The sequence below is a fragment of the Heliconius melpomene genome, chromosome 18, assembly GCF_056956725.1.
Source record: "Heliconius melpomene rosina isolate 202511_hmr_F chromosome 18, ASM5695672v1, whole genome shotgun sequence".
NCBI lineage: Eukaryota > Metazoa > Arthropoda > Insecta > Lepidoptera > Nymphalidae > Heliconius > Heliconius melpomene.
This window is the reverse complement of record NC_140406.1, coordinates 4,893,815-4,912,444: the sequence shown is the minus strand read 5'-3', so window position 1 is coordinate 4,912,444 and position 18,630 is coordinate 4,893,815. Positions and strand designations below refer to the sequence as shown.

Sequence of the window (18,630 nt, the reverse complement as noted above, 5' to 3'; positions counted from 1 at the left end):
TTTTAACATTGTAAATATGCGTAAATAGTTAGCGCCATCTAGCCTACTAGTAAAACAACTATGGACGACTGCTGACTCTAAACAACCCCTTAGACAAAACGTTTCAAGTTATTCCCATAATTTCATAAAGATGCCACTTTACCAAAACGTTCTAAAAATATTCTCATTATAATAAAAAGCAGTAAATGAAAATAAAAAATAATTAAAAACAAAATACCTGCCTGCCTTTTAACTACCTGCGAAGCTCTCTCTCTCTCTCTGTTTCAATATTAATTTTACGTTGGTTATAATAATTAATTACTTTATAACCTTGATAGCATGACTCGAATATCTACGACTAATATTTTATTAGATCATCTAATGCAACTACGTTTTGAATGCACTAATATTAATCAGTGGTTCAGCTATTTCGGGCTAGCGCCGTGCAACGCCAACTAGAAATGTGGCACAATTAGGTGTACGTTACAAACTATAGAAGAGCTGCTTCACATCTCTAATTATATTTACAAAATAAAAGTATATGAATACAAGTGAAATATATAAAATGTTCTTGTTACTAAATAATCAAATGAAATCTTTAGTCTAAATGAATGTGAACTACGAAAATGGTACGGTTTCTATGCTTTGTCATACTTAAATTACTGTGCTACGTTCACGCAGACAGGATTGTTGGTGAGTTGTTTTCTGTTAATATATAGACTATAATTTAGAGTTATTTAGTTTTATCGTAATTCTTATTTAAATTTTATTTAATTATCAAAATGTTCTAGGGGCAATATTTGACGATGGAAGTTTTTTATACGAAGCAGCCTTCAAAGTTGCTATTAAAGAAGCGTCTGAAAACGAAGAAAATCCATTCGTGCCAAACGTCGTAAAAACTGCTCCTGAAGATATTTTAGAAACCGAAAATGCTCTTTGTACAATTTTAGAGGTCATATATTTTTATAATTTTTAGATACAATTTTTAATGTATTCAAAATTATATGAGGTTATAATGATTTTTAGGGATCTACATTTGGAATATTTGGACCTACAAATAAAATCAGTCTCCAACATATCCAAGCTATAGCTGATTTTAAAGAAATACCTCAAATTATAACGGAACCGATTGAAATTCAAAATAGAAATTGGTCAACAATTAATTTATATCCCCATCACATTACATATTCAAAGGTATTATTTTTTGTTATTTAAAAAAATGTAATAAATTAAAATTTTATAAGTAAAATATATTTTAAAAATTTTATTTCAGATATTTGCCGATATAATACAAATGAAAGGTTGGACTGATTTTACAATAATTTATGAAGGCGCTGAGCTATTGCCTTACTTAGATAGTATAGTAACAATGCAAGATATAGATTCGGGGGATGATATTTCAATTAGCGTAGTTCAACTTCCAAATGGAAATGATTACCGGTATTTATTAAAATGGTTTTTTTATAGCACCATAAAATTTTAGATTACTATGATGATGATTTTATTTGTATTAACCCACATTTTTCAGATCGCAGTTAAAAACCATAAAAAGCTCGGGCTCAGTGAATTATTTATTAAATTGTAAAAACGAACACTTATCCCTTGTTTTAGAGCAGGCTCAGCAAGTTGGAATAATGTCAGATGAGCATAGTTATATTATAATGGATCCTGATTTTCAAACTATAGATATTAATCCCTTTAAGCACGGTGGTTCTAACATAACAGGTACCTCTATTATATTTTAAATTTAAACATAAGTAAAATATTGTTTAAAACTCTATTTTCTTTTCTAGGAATTAGATTTTTCGATCCTAAGCTAGAAGATGTTCAAACCTTTATAAATTCTTTAAATGAAAATGTAAAAGAACTTTCTGATGGGCAAAATATAGAGCCAATTGAAGAAAGCGGTCTTACTTTCAATTTAGCGCTTGTTTATGATTCAGTCATGATATTCACATCTGCGATAAAAACATTAAATTTAGAAGAAGGTGCAAAATTTACTTGTGATAGTGATGAAACATGGCCATTGGGCTCTACAATCATTAATTATGTTAGGACTGTAAGTACATTTTTATTTAAATGTTTTACTTATTTTGTTGATATTGTTTTTGTTTTTTCATCTTCAGGCTATATCTCGCTTACAACAGAACAGATATTTTATAGTTTCGAGACATTACGTTTTTAAAAAGTGGTAAAAAAAGACATTGCGTTTTGAGTAGGTGTTTTTGCCTTTGTGTTGCTAGAACAGAGAAATTAAAATAATTTATTCCCCTGAGTGAAAATCGAACCCACAATCTTTATGGTTAAACTTTCCCATTCTCTTGATAGTCTCTAATTCATTCATATATGTATAGGTACATACATAAGTAGGTGTACTATTTATTTTTAAATATTTGTCTTCCCTTTTTGAATGTATAGTTCAGTTCAGTTCTTAATTTATGGCACTTCATGCGCGCCAGTTGAACACTAATCACTTCGCCAATGTCACGTTGTTTTTCGAATGTAATATTTATGTTTTAGATGACAGTTGACGGTTTGACTGGTTCCATAAAATTTGATGATGAAGGTTTTCGTTCAGAAATCGAAGTTGATATCTTGGAAGTTATGGCTCATGGCTTTGAAAAGGTTTGTTATTATTTTTTTATGGAAAGCACAGAACTCTCCCCTGAAAGTCATTACCATACATTTTTTGAGCATTACGATATGTTACAATTGTTGAAAAAGTTATTAAATAATTATATTTTACTATATTAATTTTATTTCAAGGTTGGAACTTGGACAGCTGAAGACGGAGTTACCGGATCGAGAAGAATTATTCCTGCAGTTGATCAAGAAAGAAATGATACCATGAAAGGGAAAAATTTTATAGTCTTAACAGCTTTGGTAACTATATTGTAAAATAAGCTGTTAATGAAGATGTATTCAAATTTTATTGCCTAACTGTATAAAAAAATTTTAGAGTGCTCCCTATGGCATGTTGAAAGAATCTTCAAAAAAGCTTGAGGGTAATGACCGCTACGAAGGTTTTGGTATAGAAATCTTCGAAGAACTCGCAAAAATGAACGAATTCAACTACACATTTGAGATTCAAGCCGACGGAGTTTACGGTTCATATGATTCTAAAACAGGCAAATGGACTGGAATGATGGAGAAGATAATGGACGGTGTAAATACCATACTTTACCTATATCTCTGAAACTATTTGATATTTTACCAATATTGTAATAAGATATGACAAATTTAGTTTATTTGTAAAAAAAACATGATATTAAAAATACTGTTTATTTTATTATTTCAGAGAGCTGATTTTGCAATAACTGATCTAACAATAACAGCTGCTAGGCAAAAGGCTGTTGATTTTACAAGTCCTTTCATGAATTTAGGTATAACAATATTATACAAAAAACCCACTAAACAACCACCTAATTTATTTTCTTTTATTTCACCCTTTTCATACCAGGTAATTAATACTTACAAATGTTAAAATATAAATTTAAAACAAACTATATAACTACAGGGAAAATTCATACAAAAGGCATTATTGTAGATGTATGTATGGAATACTGTAGAAATATACTATATTTCTACAGTATTCCATACAACTCTTTTATGAACAAATGTTAGGATGGTCGTTAAGTTTCGGTGATGCGTATGCAACAAATACTTTTATTCTATTGCTACCTGCGATACAATACAATCAAATATGCAAATTTTGCAAAATGTATATGTATTACATACTCTTATAGGTCCGATTGCAAACTTTCTTTTTTAATGACAGTGTTTGAACAAGAACGCTTTAAATTGGAATTATTATTTGTAAAAAAAATACTTAATATGCAAATTATCTTTTATCGATTAAACTTCGTGGCACATTGAATAATTGACAGGTATGGGGTTGGTTGGCGGGGGCGTATGTTGGAGTCTCGGCATTATTATATCTACTCGGGAGATTTGCCCCAGAGGAATGGCAAAATCCATATCCTTGTATAGCAGAACCGGAAACTTTAGATAATCAATGGACTTTTGCTAATTCTTTTTGGTTTACTTTGGGTAGTGTGCTCACTCAGGGATCCGAAATAGCGCCCATGTAAGTATTTATGTTAAAAGTAATAATTCTCATCATAATATTGCTTGTACTTGTGAATGTAATTTTATTTTAGCGCTGTGTCAACCAGAATGGCAGGTAGTATGTGGTGGTTTTTCACTTTAATTATGGTATCTTCCTATACTGCCAACCTTGCAGCATTTTTGACAGTCGAGTCGAAATTTTATGCTATTAAAAGCGTTACCGACTTATCGACCAATCCATATGGAATAACTTATGGCGCTAAAAAGGGAGGTGCCACCTTCAGTTTTTTTAAGGTATATTTTTTACTTGCTTGTGATACAATTTCCCTTTAGGCTTATATTTATATATTTGATACGTTTTATATTAAAGGATTCGGACAACTTACTTTACCAAAAAATGTATCAATATATGGAAGCCCATCCTGAGTTAATGACACAGACAAATGATATTGGACTAGATCGGTAAGTTTTTAAATATGTATTTACAAACCAAAAATAATTTTAGACAACAATATTTTTATTATTATAGAGTGAAATCTGAAACTGAGAGTTATGCATTTTTGATGGAGTCCACGTCAATAGAATATATGGTAGAAAGAAATTGCGATGTCGCGCAAGTTGGTGGACTATTAGACAGCAAAGGTTACGGGATCGCTATGAAGAAAAGTAAAACCTCATATTTATCAGTTTTGCTAATTTTATACACTTTCAGAGTAAGCTTATCCATCAATTCAAATCTAATTTATAGATTCACCATTTAGGCAACCAATGAGCGAATCGATACTGCAATTACAAGAACAAGGTAAAATAACAAGGATGAAAGATAAATGGTGGAAAGAAAAAAGAGGTGGCGGTGCGTGTGCGGTAATACATATTAAATATACTTGATATCGTTTCTTTTACACTTTGTTCTATCAGAAGTGCCAATTGATTATTTCTCACCAGGATGATACCAAACAATATTTATCATTATGTTTAAAGTACTAATAAGATCATATTTAACACAAGAAGTTGCAGAAAATTTTTATTGTTCAAAGTTATTTACACAACACACAAACTTTTTACAATCTAGAGCCCTTATATTAAATGTTTGTAAAAATTTCTCTGCGGAATTCTAATATTCTGATTGAGATATATTTTTATAGGATGACGATGCAAGTAGCGGGGACGCTCAGCCTCTAGTATTAGCCAATGTGGGTGGAGTCTTCATTGTTCTGGTAGCAGGCTCTGGCTTAGCGGTAATTTGTGCCTTTGTAGAAATGATCATTAATGTTTGGATAATGTCGCACAAGATGAAGGTAGGTTTAAGTTTATAAATAACGATACGCTAATCAATCCCATTAAGATATTTACCGTAGTATTATTTTTGTCTACACAGTATGTTTTATTTATGCTAATTTCTAGCAGAAATGCATGTTCCAGCACTGTACCCTTCCCTATTATTTGGCAACCTGACTTGCAACATCACTTCATTTACAAGGTATCACATTTTAATTCATATACGTTACTTATTTTGTTTCTATCATCTTAATTACTCCCATCTAAGGCAGATTAATAAGTCATTCATAATATTCGATAAGAATCTATTAGTATACGGTTTAAATTATCTTTAAATTGACGAACAGATGTCGATGAATTTCATTCGTTGTTATAATTATATGTATATCTTTAAATGTTTCTATCTACTCTACGTTATACGTGTAAAATATATATCCTTATAAATATATTATATAATCTAATTCTAGGTGCCATTTAAAGATGAATTAATTGCGGAACTGAAGTTTATATTTAGCTTTAGTGGAGACGTTAAACCAGTTCGTCATCGAGAATCTACTGGGAGCGATTCAAAAGGCTCAAAGAAAGAAGAAGAAAATGTAGGGGAAGACCCAGAATTACCAAGAGACGATGATGAGAGACACGAGCTGGCTCCTACACCACACTCCAACAGATCAAGCCATTCTCATCATACAACTCATAGTCGTCGGCAAAGTAATGCGGTACAGATGGCAAAAATGCGTAAATATACCAGTCAGTCTTCGCACATGTCATAGGTTATAAGAATTTAAAAAATAAAATAAAACCAGTAGTTAGGATAATCGTTTAACATGTTAGATTAAAAAATTTAGTTTTTTTAATACGAATAAAATATATTAAAGTTTTCTTTTTTGTTCTTTTTGACGTTGAAATTTCCATCAAAATTTTCATCTAATCATATTATAAATAGAGTCATACCTAAGAGTCGTATTTTATATCTTACATATCTAGTATGCATTTTTCATTATTCCTATTATCAATAATTTTACATTTAAATAGATACATTAATATCTACCTAATAGCAGGGTCCTTACAAAATTTTATTGTAAAAGTGCGGTTCCAATACAAGAGCTGAAATAAATTTAAATAAAAAAGTAATTTAAAAATAACGAGCTTTTACAAAAAAACAGCAACATGTAAAGTAATAAGCTAGTGAAGCAATTTGTTCAGCTAATGGAGAGCCCTTGAAAGATTGTGGTCACCGAGGTCGGTGTCCATTTCCAACGGACAGTGAAATAATGACCGTATATATCATTCAATATGCACACTTTACGGTGCTAATATAAATCGTCTCAAATTTCGTAAGGTGCTACTTTATATAAAATATATCTTTTAATATTAAAGCAACAACAAGCTCGGGCAACAAAGAATGATTGTCAACAGTTTGTGAACGTATTTTCATTTTGATTTTGGTTATATTTATTAAGATAAAACCAATTTTTTTTACATTAGTTGAAAATATAAAAAAAAAGAAATCAAAATAAATATTTCTTCAATTTTTCAATCTCTTTCAATCTAAGATCTAAGTAACTCTCTTACTTTCAATGACTTTCTGCATATTTTGAAGTAGAAATAAAATCTTTTGAAGTAATGTTCTACATTTATATAATATAAATAAAAATATAAAAAAGGAATCAGATTTCAATAAGTCATTAACTTTTGGGTTCCAAGAAAACTAGGTATTATCTTCACCTATAAGTTATTAGTAAAAGACCTAAGTAGTAAATCAATAAACGTATATTACGTTAAAGTGGCTATTATTCTCATATTTTCATAATATTTTCCATTAAACTAAAGGTCAAGAACATGTTCTACCATAATAGGATACCAGGATATAGTGCTTTGGGTAAATTTATCGCTTCTCTATATAATAGAAGTTAATAAATTCTTCATAGAAGGCTCGACTTGCAATGGGCAGTTTTTGTCATAGTATAAGTGTCAACAATATAATGCTATAATTAATTATAATAGTTATTACTATTGCTTATACTATAATTGGATATTATAATTGGGACGAGTTTGACGATATAAAACTTCTGGACAGGTACCATTAATTTCAAGAGAGTTGTTGTTTATAACCTGCATATAGGTAGGTGTTCCATGGTCTGATTTTGAACGTGTTAATGAAGGAAGGACAGAATTAAAACTGCCTAAATTATTTTAAAGTAGTTTTATTACAAATAGTACTCATTTTTTTGTTAAACAAATTTTTATTATCGGGAAACGCCGCGAACTTGAGATGGCGGAACTCAACACCAACTACGTCAACACATAAAGTCTCGAAAATGGAGCGGAAAGTGGGCAACGGAGAGTTTTAACTCTAGATTCCCTTCGCTTACTCTACTATCGAAGATAAAACATAAAAATATTACAAGAACTTATATTATTAAATAAACAAAATATTTAAGAATATTGTCGTCGCCTCGCAAAAGCGATACTCAAACCGCCAGAAGAATGTCTTGAACTATGTGAATGGTGTGTTCGATGGGTGTCGGTGGATTTCGCTGACCGCAGAGATTTCAACGACCTGATCTCATCTTTTCCTTCTAATTCTGCTAACTGTTCCGCACTTCCTGTTTCCGTTTTAGTCGCGCGTCTTACCGGCTTTATGTCTCCGCTGAATTTGAGCGCGAATTTCAATTCTTCTATTAGTTCAAATTTAAATGTTGTCTGAAAGTTAGAAGGATATATTTTAGAACTTGAATTATCATGCAGCTATGCAAGTGCAGTGGCATAGCGTCTGACGTTGGGGTTATATGCAGGGGTATGATAATATGTAAATTGTTTTCATTTTCAAGCTCTGGTAAAACAAAGTTCGGCATTTCACTCCGTCGCTTTATAGAAAATGTCCCGAAAATTGAGTGGGAAGTGAGAAACGGGGTGTCTCTTTCTACTAAATTCAGGAAAATGTTTGAAGCTGAGCTCGACAATGAGAAATCATCCCTGCGGTTTGAAAAAAAGATATTTTTTTATGGAAAATTAGTGAAAATTGCATAAGGTAAAAAGTGCGTCTTTATTTTCAATTTAACTTTTCCATGAATATTTTCGTTTTCATTGATAAATTTTCGTATATTGAATAATTTTCTTATTTTTAAATAAGGAGCTTAGATCCTAAAGCCTAAAGCGATTTGTCACTGGGTTCTTTTTAATAAAGATGTAAATAACTAAGGAAGCTTCACAAGACCCACACAAAAATGATGCCACTGAAACTTTATAATTATATTAAGATTTCTTAGCAACGCTTTTTGATTTAAGTATCCATTCAATAAATATTTCTACTACCGTAATCCTTATCATAAAAAAATTATCGAAATTAAATTTTGTTACAATTTTATATGGTTTTTAAATTTTATTATAAATTTATATCGTTACATATAAATATATTTTTTAAAATTTGCTTAGGAAAAACAATATAATTTAAAATCTTTTCGGGTTAGACAAAGCGCTGTCTTAACAACTTAACACGTAGCATGTCTAATAGGGACAGAGAAATGTGAAAACTTACGTTGTACTTGACAGAACGTTTAAAAACACCCCACATCATGTCTAATATCGAAATTAATAGTCCGAAGAGGCATCCCACGCCGAGCACCACGAACGCCCCCAGCATATTCTTCATTCCTAGTTGTTTTTGTTCTTCATTTTGTTTTTCCTGTTATATTTATAGACAATAAGATAGTTATTTTTATTACAATAGTTAGTTTTAAAAGCGACTTTTAATACTTACACCACATTTTCCTCCGCCTCGTTTCTCTTTCCACCACAGGTCCTTTAGCTTTTGTATTTCGCCTCTCTCTTTTAGGCTCAATATGGCTTCATCGATATATTTTTTGTAAGCAGATCCTGAAATTTTGATTTACATACGAATATATAATACGATATTGGAAGTTTTTTTTAAATAGACTAAAGCATAAAATATTAAGTTAATAATTTAAGTTTTGTTACCTTTTTTCATACCAATACCGTAGCTTTTTGAATCTAACAATCCGCCCACTTGCAGTAAATCACAATGTCTCTCTTTATAATACTCTATGGACGTGGATTCCATGAAAAATGCGTATGTTGAATTTTCCGCTCTACATTGCGAAAGAAATCGTATGAATCTACATAATATGTAATGTTTAACAACATCGTCGTTTCGGAGAAACACAAACGTGACAAATTGTAAACGTGACAGGCTATGGGTTAGATTCCCACTCAAAGAAGTGAAATATTTAATATTTTCATTTCTTCGCTTCGCCCCTCAACACGCAATACCTCCGAAATTCGGCGCAAAACAGTTAGCGGAGTTTTATCACTAACATACAATAACGTAGAGTCTTAACACTAAGTTCCCTCTGCCTACTTTGCTTTAAGCGGGATTCAGTGTGAAGCTGAATAAAAAATGTTAAATATATTTGTACAGTAATAAATACATATTAAATATATGAAGTACTAAAATAATAAAAAAAATATATCATAACCCATTTATGTAAAATACGTACCGCGCTACGCCATCATTGTTTTCTTTGACCAGCCACTTTTTGTTCACCATGTTATTGTACATTGTTTGATATGTCGGTGAATCCTGAGAATGTAAATAAAACAAAATCTTATCCACAAAAATTGATGGACATAATTCATCATTATGTCAGATATGGTAATTTTTTACGCGAAAAGCTTTCAAAAGTTAATAAACAAAAAGAAAAGAGCTGATAATTTTCAAACGGCTTAACAAAATTTCTTGAGGAATGAGGGGCTAACATCTAACAGGCTAACATCACTCTCGACTAACTCACCTTTCAAACAAAAAATAAATAAAGTCGACGCATTTGGGAGCTACGACGCTAGGTACAGACATACATATACAAGCATACATAGACATGTCAAACTTTTAACACCTATGTTATTTCATGAGTTATTAATAAAAAAACATCTGTATAATAAAATGGTAATTTAAATTATTTTGAAAGTAACATTTAAAATCATACCAAAGTGTGGCTTTAAATAAATATTTACTTTGACCTCGAAAAGGTACTCAAAAGCTCTCTCCATTCAACCTTCTGAATAAACATATTTTTCATTGTACTTCAGTAATAAACTATTCTTTTACTTTTCTCTCTCTCTATTTTTCTCTTCTATTTCTCTCTACTATTTTTTTACTACGTTCTTTTAACAGATAAAAAACCGCCAGCTCATTAATAAGGATTTTTCTCTGTATACTTAGCATATGATATATCGAAATGAAGGAAATAAAAACGAAGTATACATATTATTAAACGGTTTTTTATAGTAATCAAAATTAAAAAAGAATAATAAATAATACAAACCCTAAAAAAAGCAAGGGTGGAACCTTTTTCTTTAGCACCATAAGATATTGACTTGTGTTGTTGAAGTTCATCAACAGTTTCAAACGGGAGAACATCTTTCTCCACTGTGAGAAACGCTACCAATGTTCCAGTGTAAGAAGCCACCATTACCATGGTGAAGAACCACCATATACTGGTTATCATTCTAGGCGCTATCGCACTGTGAAAATTTGAATTAATGAAAACAAAATATTGTAACTTAACTTTACTTAGTTTATTTAATTTTCTGTTTGATTTTTACACGATATATAGAGATGACATTAAATATTTCATTCCCCCGACCGGGAGTCGAATCCACAAGGTTAACAGTCGCACGCTAGTCCAAGTCGAAGAAGAAGAGAAGAAGCTAGTCCAAGTCGATCTCAATCAAAACTTCTAACAAAGAATTCGATTTGTAAAGATTTTTCGCAATCACTAATAAACGGTTGTATTATGTGCCTATTATTACGTGGTTGGCATAAAATGGCCACTTTTGGTAAAAAAAATGTTAATATAAACATGTTTAGGTACTATATAAAACTATTCTAACTTATTTAAAGTACGCGTGGTGTAAAAGAAACAAATGTCTGATATTTTTCGCCAAGTAACTTAAAAAGTTTTAAATTTTTAAACGATAGCAATGACAGAAAAATATAAATATGACTATAATGCATACTAAAGATTAATCAGTTATTAGTTCAGTCGTGGTGCAGGGGTACAAAGTGTGATTGTAAGAAAGACAGGTTGTGGGTTCGATTCCCACTCGAGGAAATGAAATATTTAATATTTTTATTTCTTTGTCGAGTCCATTCTGCCACTCAACACGTGTTGTCTCCAGAATTCGGCGGAAAATGGGGAACGGAGTGTCTTAACACTAGGTTCCCTCAGCCTACCCTGTTGAGCGCGGGATGCAGAATGCAGAATGCATAATTATGTTACTTACATAGGAGCAATTTCTGAACCTTGTTGCATAACAGACCCAATAATAAGCCAGACGGAATTCGCGAAACTAAATTGATTGCTAAGTTCCTCTGGCTGTTCAATGCACGGAACGGGATTCTGCCATTCTTTGTGAGATATTCTACCGACGAATATCATTATTACACCCAGCCCTAATTGTACTAGCATCATATAGTACCATACCTGAAATCAAAATATTAATATAATATGTATGTGTAGGTATGAATATAACAATAAAGAATGCTTTAATATATTATATTAAAATATAAGAAAAAAATATTAACTGTGGTTTTGGAGATACAATGTTTGTATAAGATAAATAAATTAGTAAAGATTTGAACGAAACTAAATATTTTAGTAAAATAAATAAGTAGATATTTTATCATGATGAAAAGAATTTCATTTTTTAAAGTTCTCTACAATTATTCTATTCAGTTAATCTAATGATTATTTTTATCATACACTTATTTTTACTGAGTATTCTGACCATGTGCCGGATTTTAAATTATTTTAACCTCTGAATTACGTAATTTCATTTATAAACTAAACTATAACTTTCATTTAAAAACTTCAAATATTTGTTCGACATTCCATACAACGATAACAAAATGATAGCGTAAATTCTTACCTCTTTTGAAAATACAGCCATAAAGGAAAACATCTCAGGTGGCTGTTTGCTCGGCTCTTTATATAAAATTCCTATACCCAATGTCATAAATGGTGTAGAGAAATCTATTCCTTTCTGTCTGTTTGTCGTTATAGTAAAGTCACATATAGCGAAATCTGCGAGCTGGTAAAATGATTACTATACATTAGTTAATATTGCTTAAATAATTAGTGTTATATCAAAATTGTTATTAATTACAAAAAAGATCTTAACGCCTGAGTGACAGATTTAGGGCGGGTCACAAAAAATAAAGTTAAATTATACCTTACAGCATGTATCTAAGAGACCGTCGTGATGCAGCGGTAAAATGTGTTGTAGGTTCGATTCTCACTCGGGGGAATTAATAATTTCACTGCCTTGACAAGCCTTGCCTTGCCGGTAACAAGACGCGCGGCGTTGAGTCTCGTCACTCAACGCGTCTGTCACAAAAAATAGGCGAAAAGTAAAGAACGGAGTATCTTAACACTAGATTCCCTCTGCACACGCTGTATCCCGCTTATAGCCCGGTACTATAAGCAGGAAATAATTACAAACGTACTTCTCACAGACACACAGAAAAATTAATAAAATTATATTAAATTGTCTTTTAAAAAACATATATAACATCTTACGTCTTCACGTAATCTCATCACCATCCCCGTAGACGCGCCAGTTTTAGGGTCGAAATCTCCATAAGTATTTTCAACTTCGAATTCATACATAAAGCCCAATATCTCAGCCACTTTCTCTATTAAATCTATAGTGAAACCTTCATAACGATCATTGCCTTCCAAATGTTGGTGAGATTCTTTCTCATATCCATACGGCGCAGCCTGAAACGAATGAACTGTAAATATTGTAAATGTTCGATTATTATTAAAAAGTAATATATTATTATAAAACCTTTTGTAAAAACGAAATTGAATAAAAATTCGATTTAAGATTTGAAAGAATTGAAGTAAAGTAAGTATTCATTATTCGACAAGTGATATTTTTCTTATATAAAAATGATAAAAATATATATGATTAAAATATATATTTCTAATTATTACTTACTGTAGCAATTAGTACTTTGAAAGTCTTGTTCCTCATTATCGTTTCTTCAGCTATCTCAGCTGCTGGTATTATCGGTCTGGATATTTTAATTTCGTTGTTAATCCATGTGCCTATCTGTTAAAAAATATTGTCAATTATTAATATTAATGTCGTTGTCCTTGTATTTGGAAACCAAATGAGTAAGGTTTTCATTAAAAGAACAGAAAAATGTTGCTATTTTATTTCCACCATGATGAAAAATGCATAAGAAACGGAATCGACAAATATCCCCGAGTAGAAATCGAACCCGCATTAACAGTCAGATACTGTGCCGCAGCGCCACGACGGCCTTAACTTGTAAGTCTTGTAAATATACAATACTAGCAGCCTGCTCGCGGTTTCACCCGCGTGAACTGTTATTATTAATTTCTGTCTCCATGACTACGTCCTAGTGACGTCTATGCAAAATTTGAGATCCACTTGCTCTTGTAGTTTCTGAGATTTCGTGATGAGTGAGTGACCTTTCGATTTTATATATATAGATATGTATATGTGTAAAAGGTGATTGACTGATTTATCCACAGGCAGTTCACACCACTGAACGGATCAAGTCGTTTGTCATGCAAATTAATACTATGACGTAGACATCTTCAATAGGATAATAATAGAGTTGGTATAAAAATATCGCATATGAGAATGCTCTTCAAATTTGCCATGTTTGTAATAAATAAGATGCTTTTTATAACTATCAAATATAATAGCAATCTGTATATTAAATAAAATACGTGCAGAAATTAGTTAGAGAAATTTTATTGAGATGGTCTCAAAAAAATATTTATATTTTTAATATTACCAATATTAAAATGGTTTGATATTATTGTTATATCGATACGTACGAATACGAAATATAACTAAATGATTTTGGGATACGAATGAATAAATATTTTTTGAACACACAGTGGTTTAAATACTTGTATGTGGATTTATTAGCACAAAGCCAGATTACTAAAATATTTACCATGACAGATCCTTACCTATATGATCATAAAAAAATAAATATTTCCTTCATAAATGCTATATGCATTATGTCATATGTCAAGCGCGGCGTAAAGCTAATGTGTAAAATTCCTAAACTAAGGTATAGGAATTTACTTGCGATAAAAAAAGATAGCATTTTTCTAAAACATTTTATTACCGTTTGATTTCCTGCTGGTGTTAGTTCCAGAATATCCATAATAACATTGTTTCTTTGCCCAAATCCATCAAATATTAGGGTCCTTGTAGCACCTTCAATTTTATTCTGAAACGTAAGTTTGCATTTATGTATATGAAATATATTTTTTTACTAATTATAAATATAGTTTATATTTATATTGAAATATATTATAAGGCAAAATACAAAAAATATAAGAGAAATAGGTTAAAGTTTCACAAAAGTATTGTGGAGCTAGTAAAAATATTTAAAATTGATGTGTGGTAAACGTAAAAAAGATTTTTTTTCTTAAGTTTGATAAGATATGTTTTTAAATTCAGTGTAATTAAGCCAGGAAAAATATAAAAACTCAAATGATAATACGCCCGTGATACCGTTTCGAGATATATTTTCGTTTTTCGAGATTTTTTAAATATTTCTAAAGTAATTAACGGGATTTTATATATTTATTTTTTGTTTTCAATTTAAATAAGTAGTTTAGTATTATATTTTTTGTACATATTATCTAAGCATATTTCAATTGTAAACAGGATTTGACTAATATTAAACACAAAATAATAATGTTTTTGTACATACCGTTTTCATAAAACTCGACAATGTGGAACCATATGGCCAAGCGTCAACGTTCTCACAACTCAGCTTAGAAGCAGGTACCTCTATTTTAGTTAAAGATTTATATAATACGAAAACAGCATCGTGAATAAGAATTATTTTGGTTTTCAGTTCCTCTGCTTTTAATTCTGCCAATCCCGACTCCTTGTTATAGAGATCCGTGAATTCGTATAGCATATCATTTTTGAACAAATTCACTAGACGAAAACCTATGAATAGAGAATGAATACACAACGTATATATGCGATTGTTATATTTAAATTTATAATAAGTTTTATTTATTTCGTTTTTTTTAGATGGAACTTGAAATTGTATAAATAAATATATAAATGTATATTTTTCTTTTATCCCTTAATAAAAACAAGCTTAGCTAGTACAGACTAAACATTCCCAAGCACAAGTGACAACACTTTACGCTGTATTCCGCATAAGCATGGTAGCCAAAGGGAGCCTATTGTCAGGTTATTCCGTTACCAACTCTCCACCCCAGTTTTGAGTTTCTTTTATTTATTTCTTTAAAATTATACATTTCCTTAAAAAATCTTGTTCTCGTTAAGAGCTCAAAATTAATTATTATATTAATACTCACCTGTCATATTAACACCGCCATATCTATATCGATATAAGTCCAAAGTAAATAAGTCTGGGGACACAAATATATAAGAATGTTCATCAGCCATTAGACCAACTTGCTGAGCGTGCCTTAGAAGCTGTTCCAAGTTAGCTGAAGGACAGTCCACCACGAAATTCGTAAAGCCACTCATCTTCGCGCCTATTAGTACTTCCCTTTAAAAATAGAGTACACTTTAAATTGTTATACTAGCAAAATAAAATATAAATTAAAAAAGTATGAAAAAGTCAGTAGTAGAGGAAGTAAGATAATAAATATTTTCATTTTCTCGCTCTACACTAGTGATTTATAATACTAAAATAATGTATGGATGGATGGTTCGTCCGTTCACATTTATATTTTTGTGACTAAACGTAAAAATGTGTAATGGCATTGACATGTTAAAAAAACTAAAAGCATTTACTTTTAATATATAAAAGAATGAAAATAGTATATCTCTTTTATTTTTAAAAAATAAAACAATTTACCTGTAGTCATTGCCGCTTAATTCTCTTACAGTGACAGTAAACTTGTCTAGCGGGTCGCCCATTTCCATCAACTCTTGGACTTTTGTCAAACTGTGACCCTTGACGTACAGTATTGTGAAATTCCTCCAGTCCTTAATTGTTATTAGTTCTGTTAGAGCCTGTAAATGAATTACAAAAAATATGTTCTAATGTTAATATATTTTAAATTTCTAATAAATAAAAAAATAGAAAGTAAACATTTAGCTCCGTCGTTGGCGGTGGCGCAAGCTTTCGACTGTAAGCCGACGGTTATGGGTTCGATTTACACTCGTGGGAATTATTATTAATATTTTCATTTCCTCACTCTGGTAACGAGGCAAAGCTGGGTGTCGAGTTTCGCTACTCAACATGCAATGCTTCATACCACGGAAAGTGGAGAACGGAGTGTATTAACAGTGGGTTCCCTCTGCCTACGCTACCATAGGCGGGATACAGCGTGCAGCTGAAAAAAATCCTTTAATTGTTAACAAACTATTCTAGTACTTAAAATATGCTTATTAATTTACAAAAATACCATATTAAATGCAGCAGGACTTGGATATAAGTTGAGAAGCATCCAGTCTTTCACATAATGATCATTATGCTGTACGACCAGAAGGGGCAAGTCAAGCATATCGCAGAGTGCCTGTATAAGCTCAGTTGCTTTCCCGCCCACACCGTCTATTATACTTACGACGCCTTCCTGCAATACGTATTTGTATATTAATTACTATTTAGTTTATATATCATTTTTATAACTTCCCGGTGTATTCCGAACATAGCAGGTTCCCCACTTTCCATCGAATTTTTGAGGCATAGCATGTTGTGTGGCTGAACTCAACACCACCCTTTGCCTTTGGACTAGAGCGAAGATATGAAAATATTAATAAATAATAATTCATTCTCCCGAATGGGAATCGAACCCACGACCACTAGTGCCCCTGCGCCACGACGATCTCGGTTTTTTCTGATTAAAATATTGATATTCCGATAATACTTAATATTTATTATTTTAAGCAGATTTTTTTTTTATTCTCAAATAAGCAAACATAAATTTTCTGTAAGAAAATATTTTAGAAAATACAAGCTCATTGTTTCACTTCTATAAATTAACTTGAAATAAAAAGTAAATTTAATAATTCTCACTTCAGCGAGGTCGCATACGTGTCCAGTTAACTCGAGAATCTCTCCTCTTTTGCTGACCTCTTTTATTATTGGTGTGAAGTTGTAAAATGTCGCGCTTACGTTAAAAGCTATCTGTAGATCTACATCATCAGCATAGAAAATACCACCTAAAATCATTGTAATAAATAAATATTTTTTTCCCCATACACCGAAAATATCCAACCGTCGCGACACACAGACGGCCTTAATTTACTTACATACTAAAATTATTATAATTTTATTAATAATTATGTATAAAAAAATAACAATTGTTATATAAAAATAATAAAAATAATAATAAAACTCTCAATACATACCAACAACCGGATTATCCGATAAACCACAGTTTGTTAAACAGAATACTATAAATACAACACCCACAAACATATCTACCACTTCAATTTTCAGCACAGCATAAAAAACATCGTAAACTTCTATATTGTAAAGAGCACTTAAGATATCGGCTGATTCATTTATTATAAAAGAATAATTACTTTTTTTCCATTTGCATCTTATATTATTATATTATGAATTTCCGTACGTTTGTACGTTGTACGCGTGTACCGGCAATCGGCAGTGTGTTTAGATTTCGGGGCGCGACACGCGGCGTCCGAAATAATCCTTCTATATTTAGGTCGAGCTTTTCCACAAATGACACACTTCGTTCAATTCAATGGAACGTCATGCTTTCAATAGATAAAAATCTAGGAATTTTATTATATAGTACTAGCGGATGCGCGCTGCTTCGCTTGCTTATTTAAGGGGGAATTCTAATAACCACGAAACATGTGTTCAATGAAAAATTTTTAAGAGTCTATATATTTCAAATTTTATAAAAATCGATTTAAAGATTTTTCCATACAAATTTTCAACCCCTTATTTGCACCCTTAGGGGGTGAATTCTACAAAATTTTTCAAAATCCCTTCTTAGTGGATATCCAGACTAATCTGAAAGTAAACATCTGTCCAAATTTCACGTTTCTACCATCAGCGGTTACGGCTGTGCGTGCGTCTTACCTCAGTCAGTGAGGGCAAGTCCTTTTATATTTATAGATTATATGCAATTAAGATTATAAGTACCATAAAACTTTTATCTGTATTCGTATGTAGGCAGAGGGAGCCTAATGCCACTCTGCTCTCCACTTTCTGCCGAATTTTTGAGGCATTGTGTGATGAGTGGTGAAACTTAATGCCGC

The 18,630-nt window shown here is 31.3% G+C and overlaps 2 protein-coding genes across 5 annotated transcripts; one reads left to right on the top strand and one right to left on the bottom strand.

The window, feature by feature from the left end:
• Positions 1-407: 407 nt before the first annotated feature.
• Positions 408-6,207, top strand: LOC146529318 (glutamate receptor ionotropic, kainate 2-like). Of its 3 annotated transcripts, none has more exons than XM_085202492.1 (18): positions 408-672; positions 771-931; positions 1,006-1,173; positions 1,253-1,419; positions 1,508-1,704; positions 1,773-2,038; positions 2,500-2,604; positions 2,746-2,862; positions 2,939-3,145; positions 3,278-3,439; positions 3,867-4,066; positions 4,140-4,341; positions 4,418-4,509; positions 4,577-4,713; positions 4,796-4,911; positions 5,193-5,345; positions 5,455-5,527; positions 5,793-5,931. In XM_085202492.1, exons 1-17 carry the CDS (start codon positions 606-608, stop codon positions 5,500-5,502), a joined length of 2,565 nt encoding a protein of 854 aa, XP_085058618.1. In that variant the 5' UTR covers positions 408-605; the 3' UTR covers positions 5,503-5,527; positions 5,793-5,931. The 3 variants fall into 3 exon arrangements, with proteins under 3 accessions (XP_085058618.1, XP_085058617.1, XP_085058616.1); XM_085202491.1 differs by having other exon boundaries at positions 5,452-5,527; XM_085202490.1 differs by lacking the exon at positions 5,455-5,527 and having other exon boundaries at positions 409-672; positions 5,793-6,207.
• Positions 6,208-7,516: 1,309 nt separating this feature from the next.
• Positions 7,517-18,025, bottom strand: LOC146529317 (glutamate receptor ionotropic, kainate 2-like). Of its 2 annotated transcripts, none has more exons than XM_085202493.1 (17): positions 17,752-18,025; positions 17,417-17,562; positions 16,806-16,973; positions 16,253-16,410; positions 15,744-15,940; positions 15,119-15,363; positions 14,525-14,629; positions 13,351-13,464; positions 12,927-13,127; positions 12,277-12,438; positions 11,632-11,831; positions 10,671-10,869; positions 9,846-9,928; positions 9,307-9,437; positions 9,089-9,204; positions 8,867-9,013; positions 7,517-8,031 (listed from the first exon to the last, which is right to left on the bottom strand). In XM_085202493.1, exons 1-17 carry the CDS (start codon positions 17,819-17,821, stop codon positions 7,765-7,767), a joined length of 2,709 nt encoding a protein of 902 aa, XP_085058619.1. In that variant the 5' UTR covers positions 17,822-18,025; the 3' UTR covers positions 7,517-7,764. The 2 variants fall into 2 exon arrangements, with proteins under 2 accessions (XP_085058619.1, XP_085058620.1); XM_085202494.1 differs by having other exon boundaries at positions 17,929-17,984.
• Between the last annotated feature and the right edge of the window lie 605 nt (positions 18,026-18,630).

Excerpts from the sequence above, each read along its gene's own strand:
- LOC146529317 (XM_085202493.1), bottom strand. The coding sequence starts at position 17,821 with ATGTTTGTGGGTGTTGTATTTATAGTATTCTGTTTAACAAACTGTGGT. Across the intron at positions 13,128-13,350 it reads TCAAAGTACTAATTGCTACA|GCTGCGCCGTATGGATATGA; the intron begins GTAAGTAATAAT and ends CATTCGTTTCAG. Across the intron at positions 9,014-9,088 it reads GAGGCGGAGGAAAATGTGGT|GAAAAACAAAATGAAGAACA; the intron begins GTAAGTATTAAA and ends TAAATATAACAG.
- LOC146529318 (XM_085202490.1), top strand. The coding sequence starts at position 606 with ATGGTACGGTTTCTATGCTTTGTCATACTTAAATTACTGTGCTACGTT. Across the intron at positions 1,420-1,507 it reads CCAAATGGAAATGATTACCG|ATCGCAGTTAAAAACCATAA; the intron begins GTATTTATTAAA and ends CACATTTTTCAG. Across the intron at positions 4,510-4,576 it reads AATGATATTGGACTAGATCG|AGTGAAATCTGAAACTGAGA; the intron begins GTAAGTTTTTAA and ends TTATTATTATAG.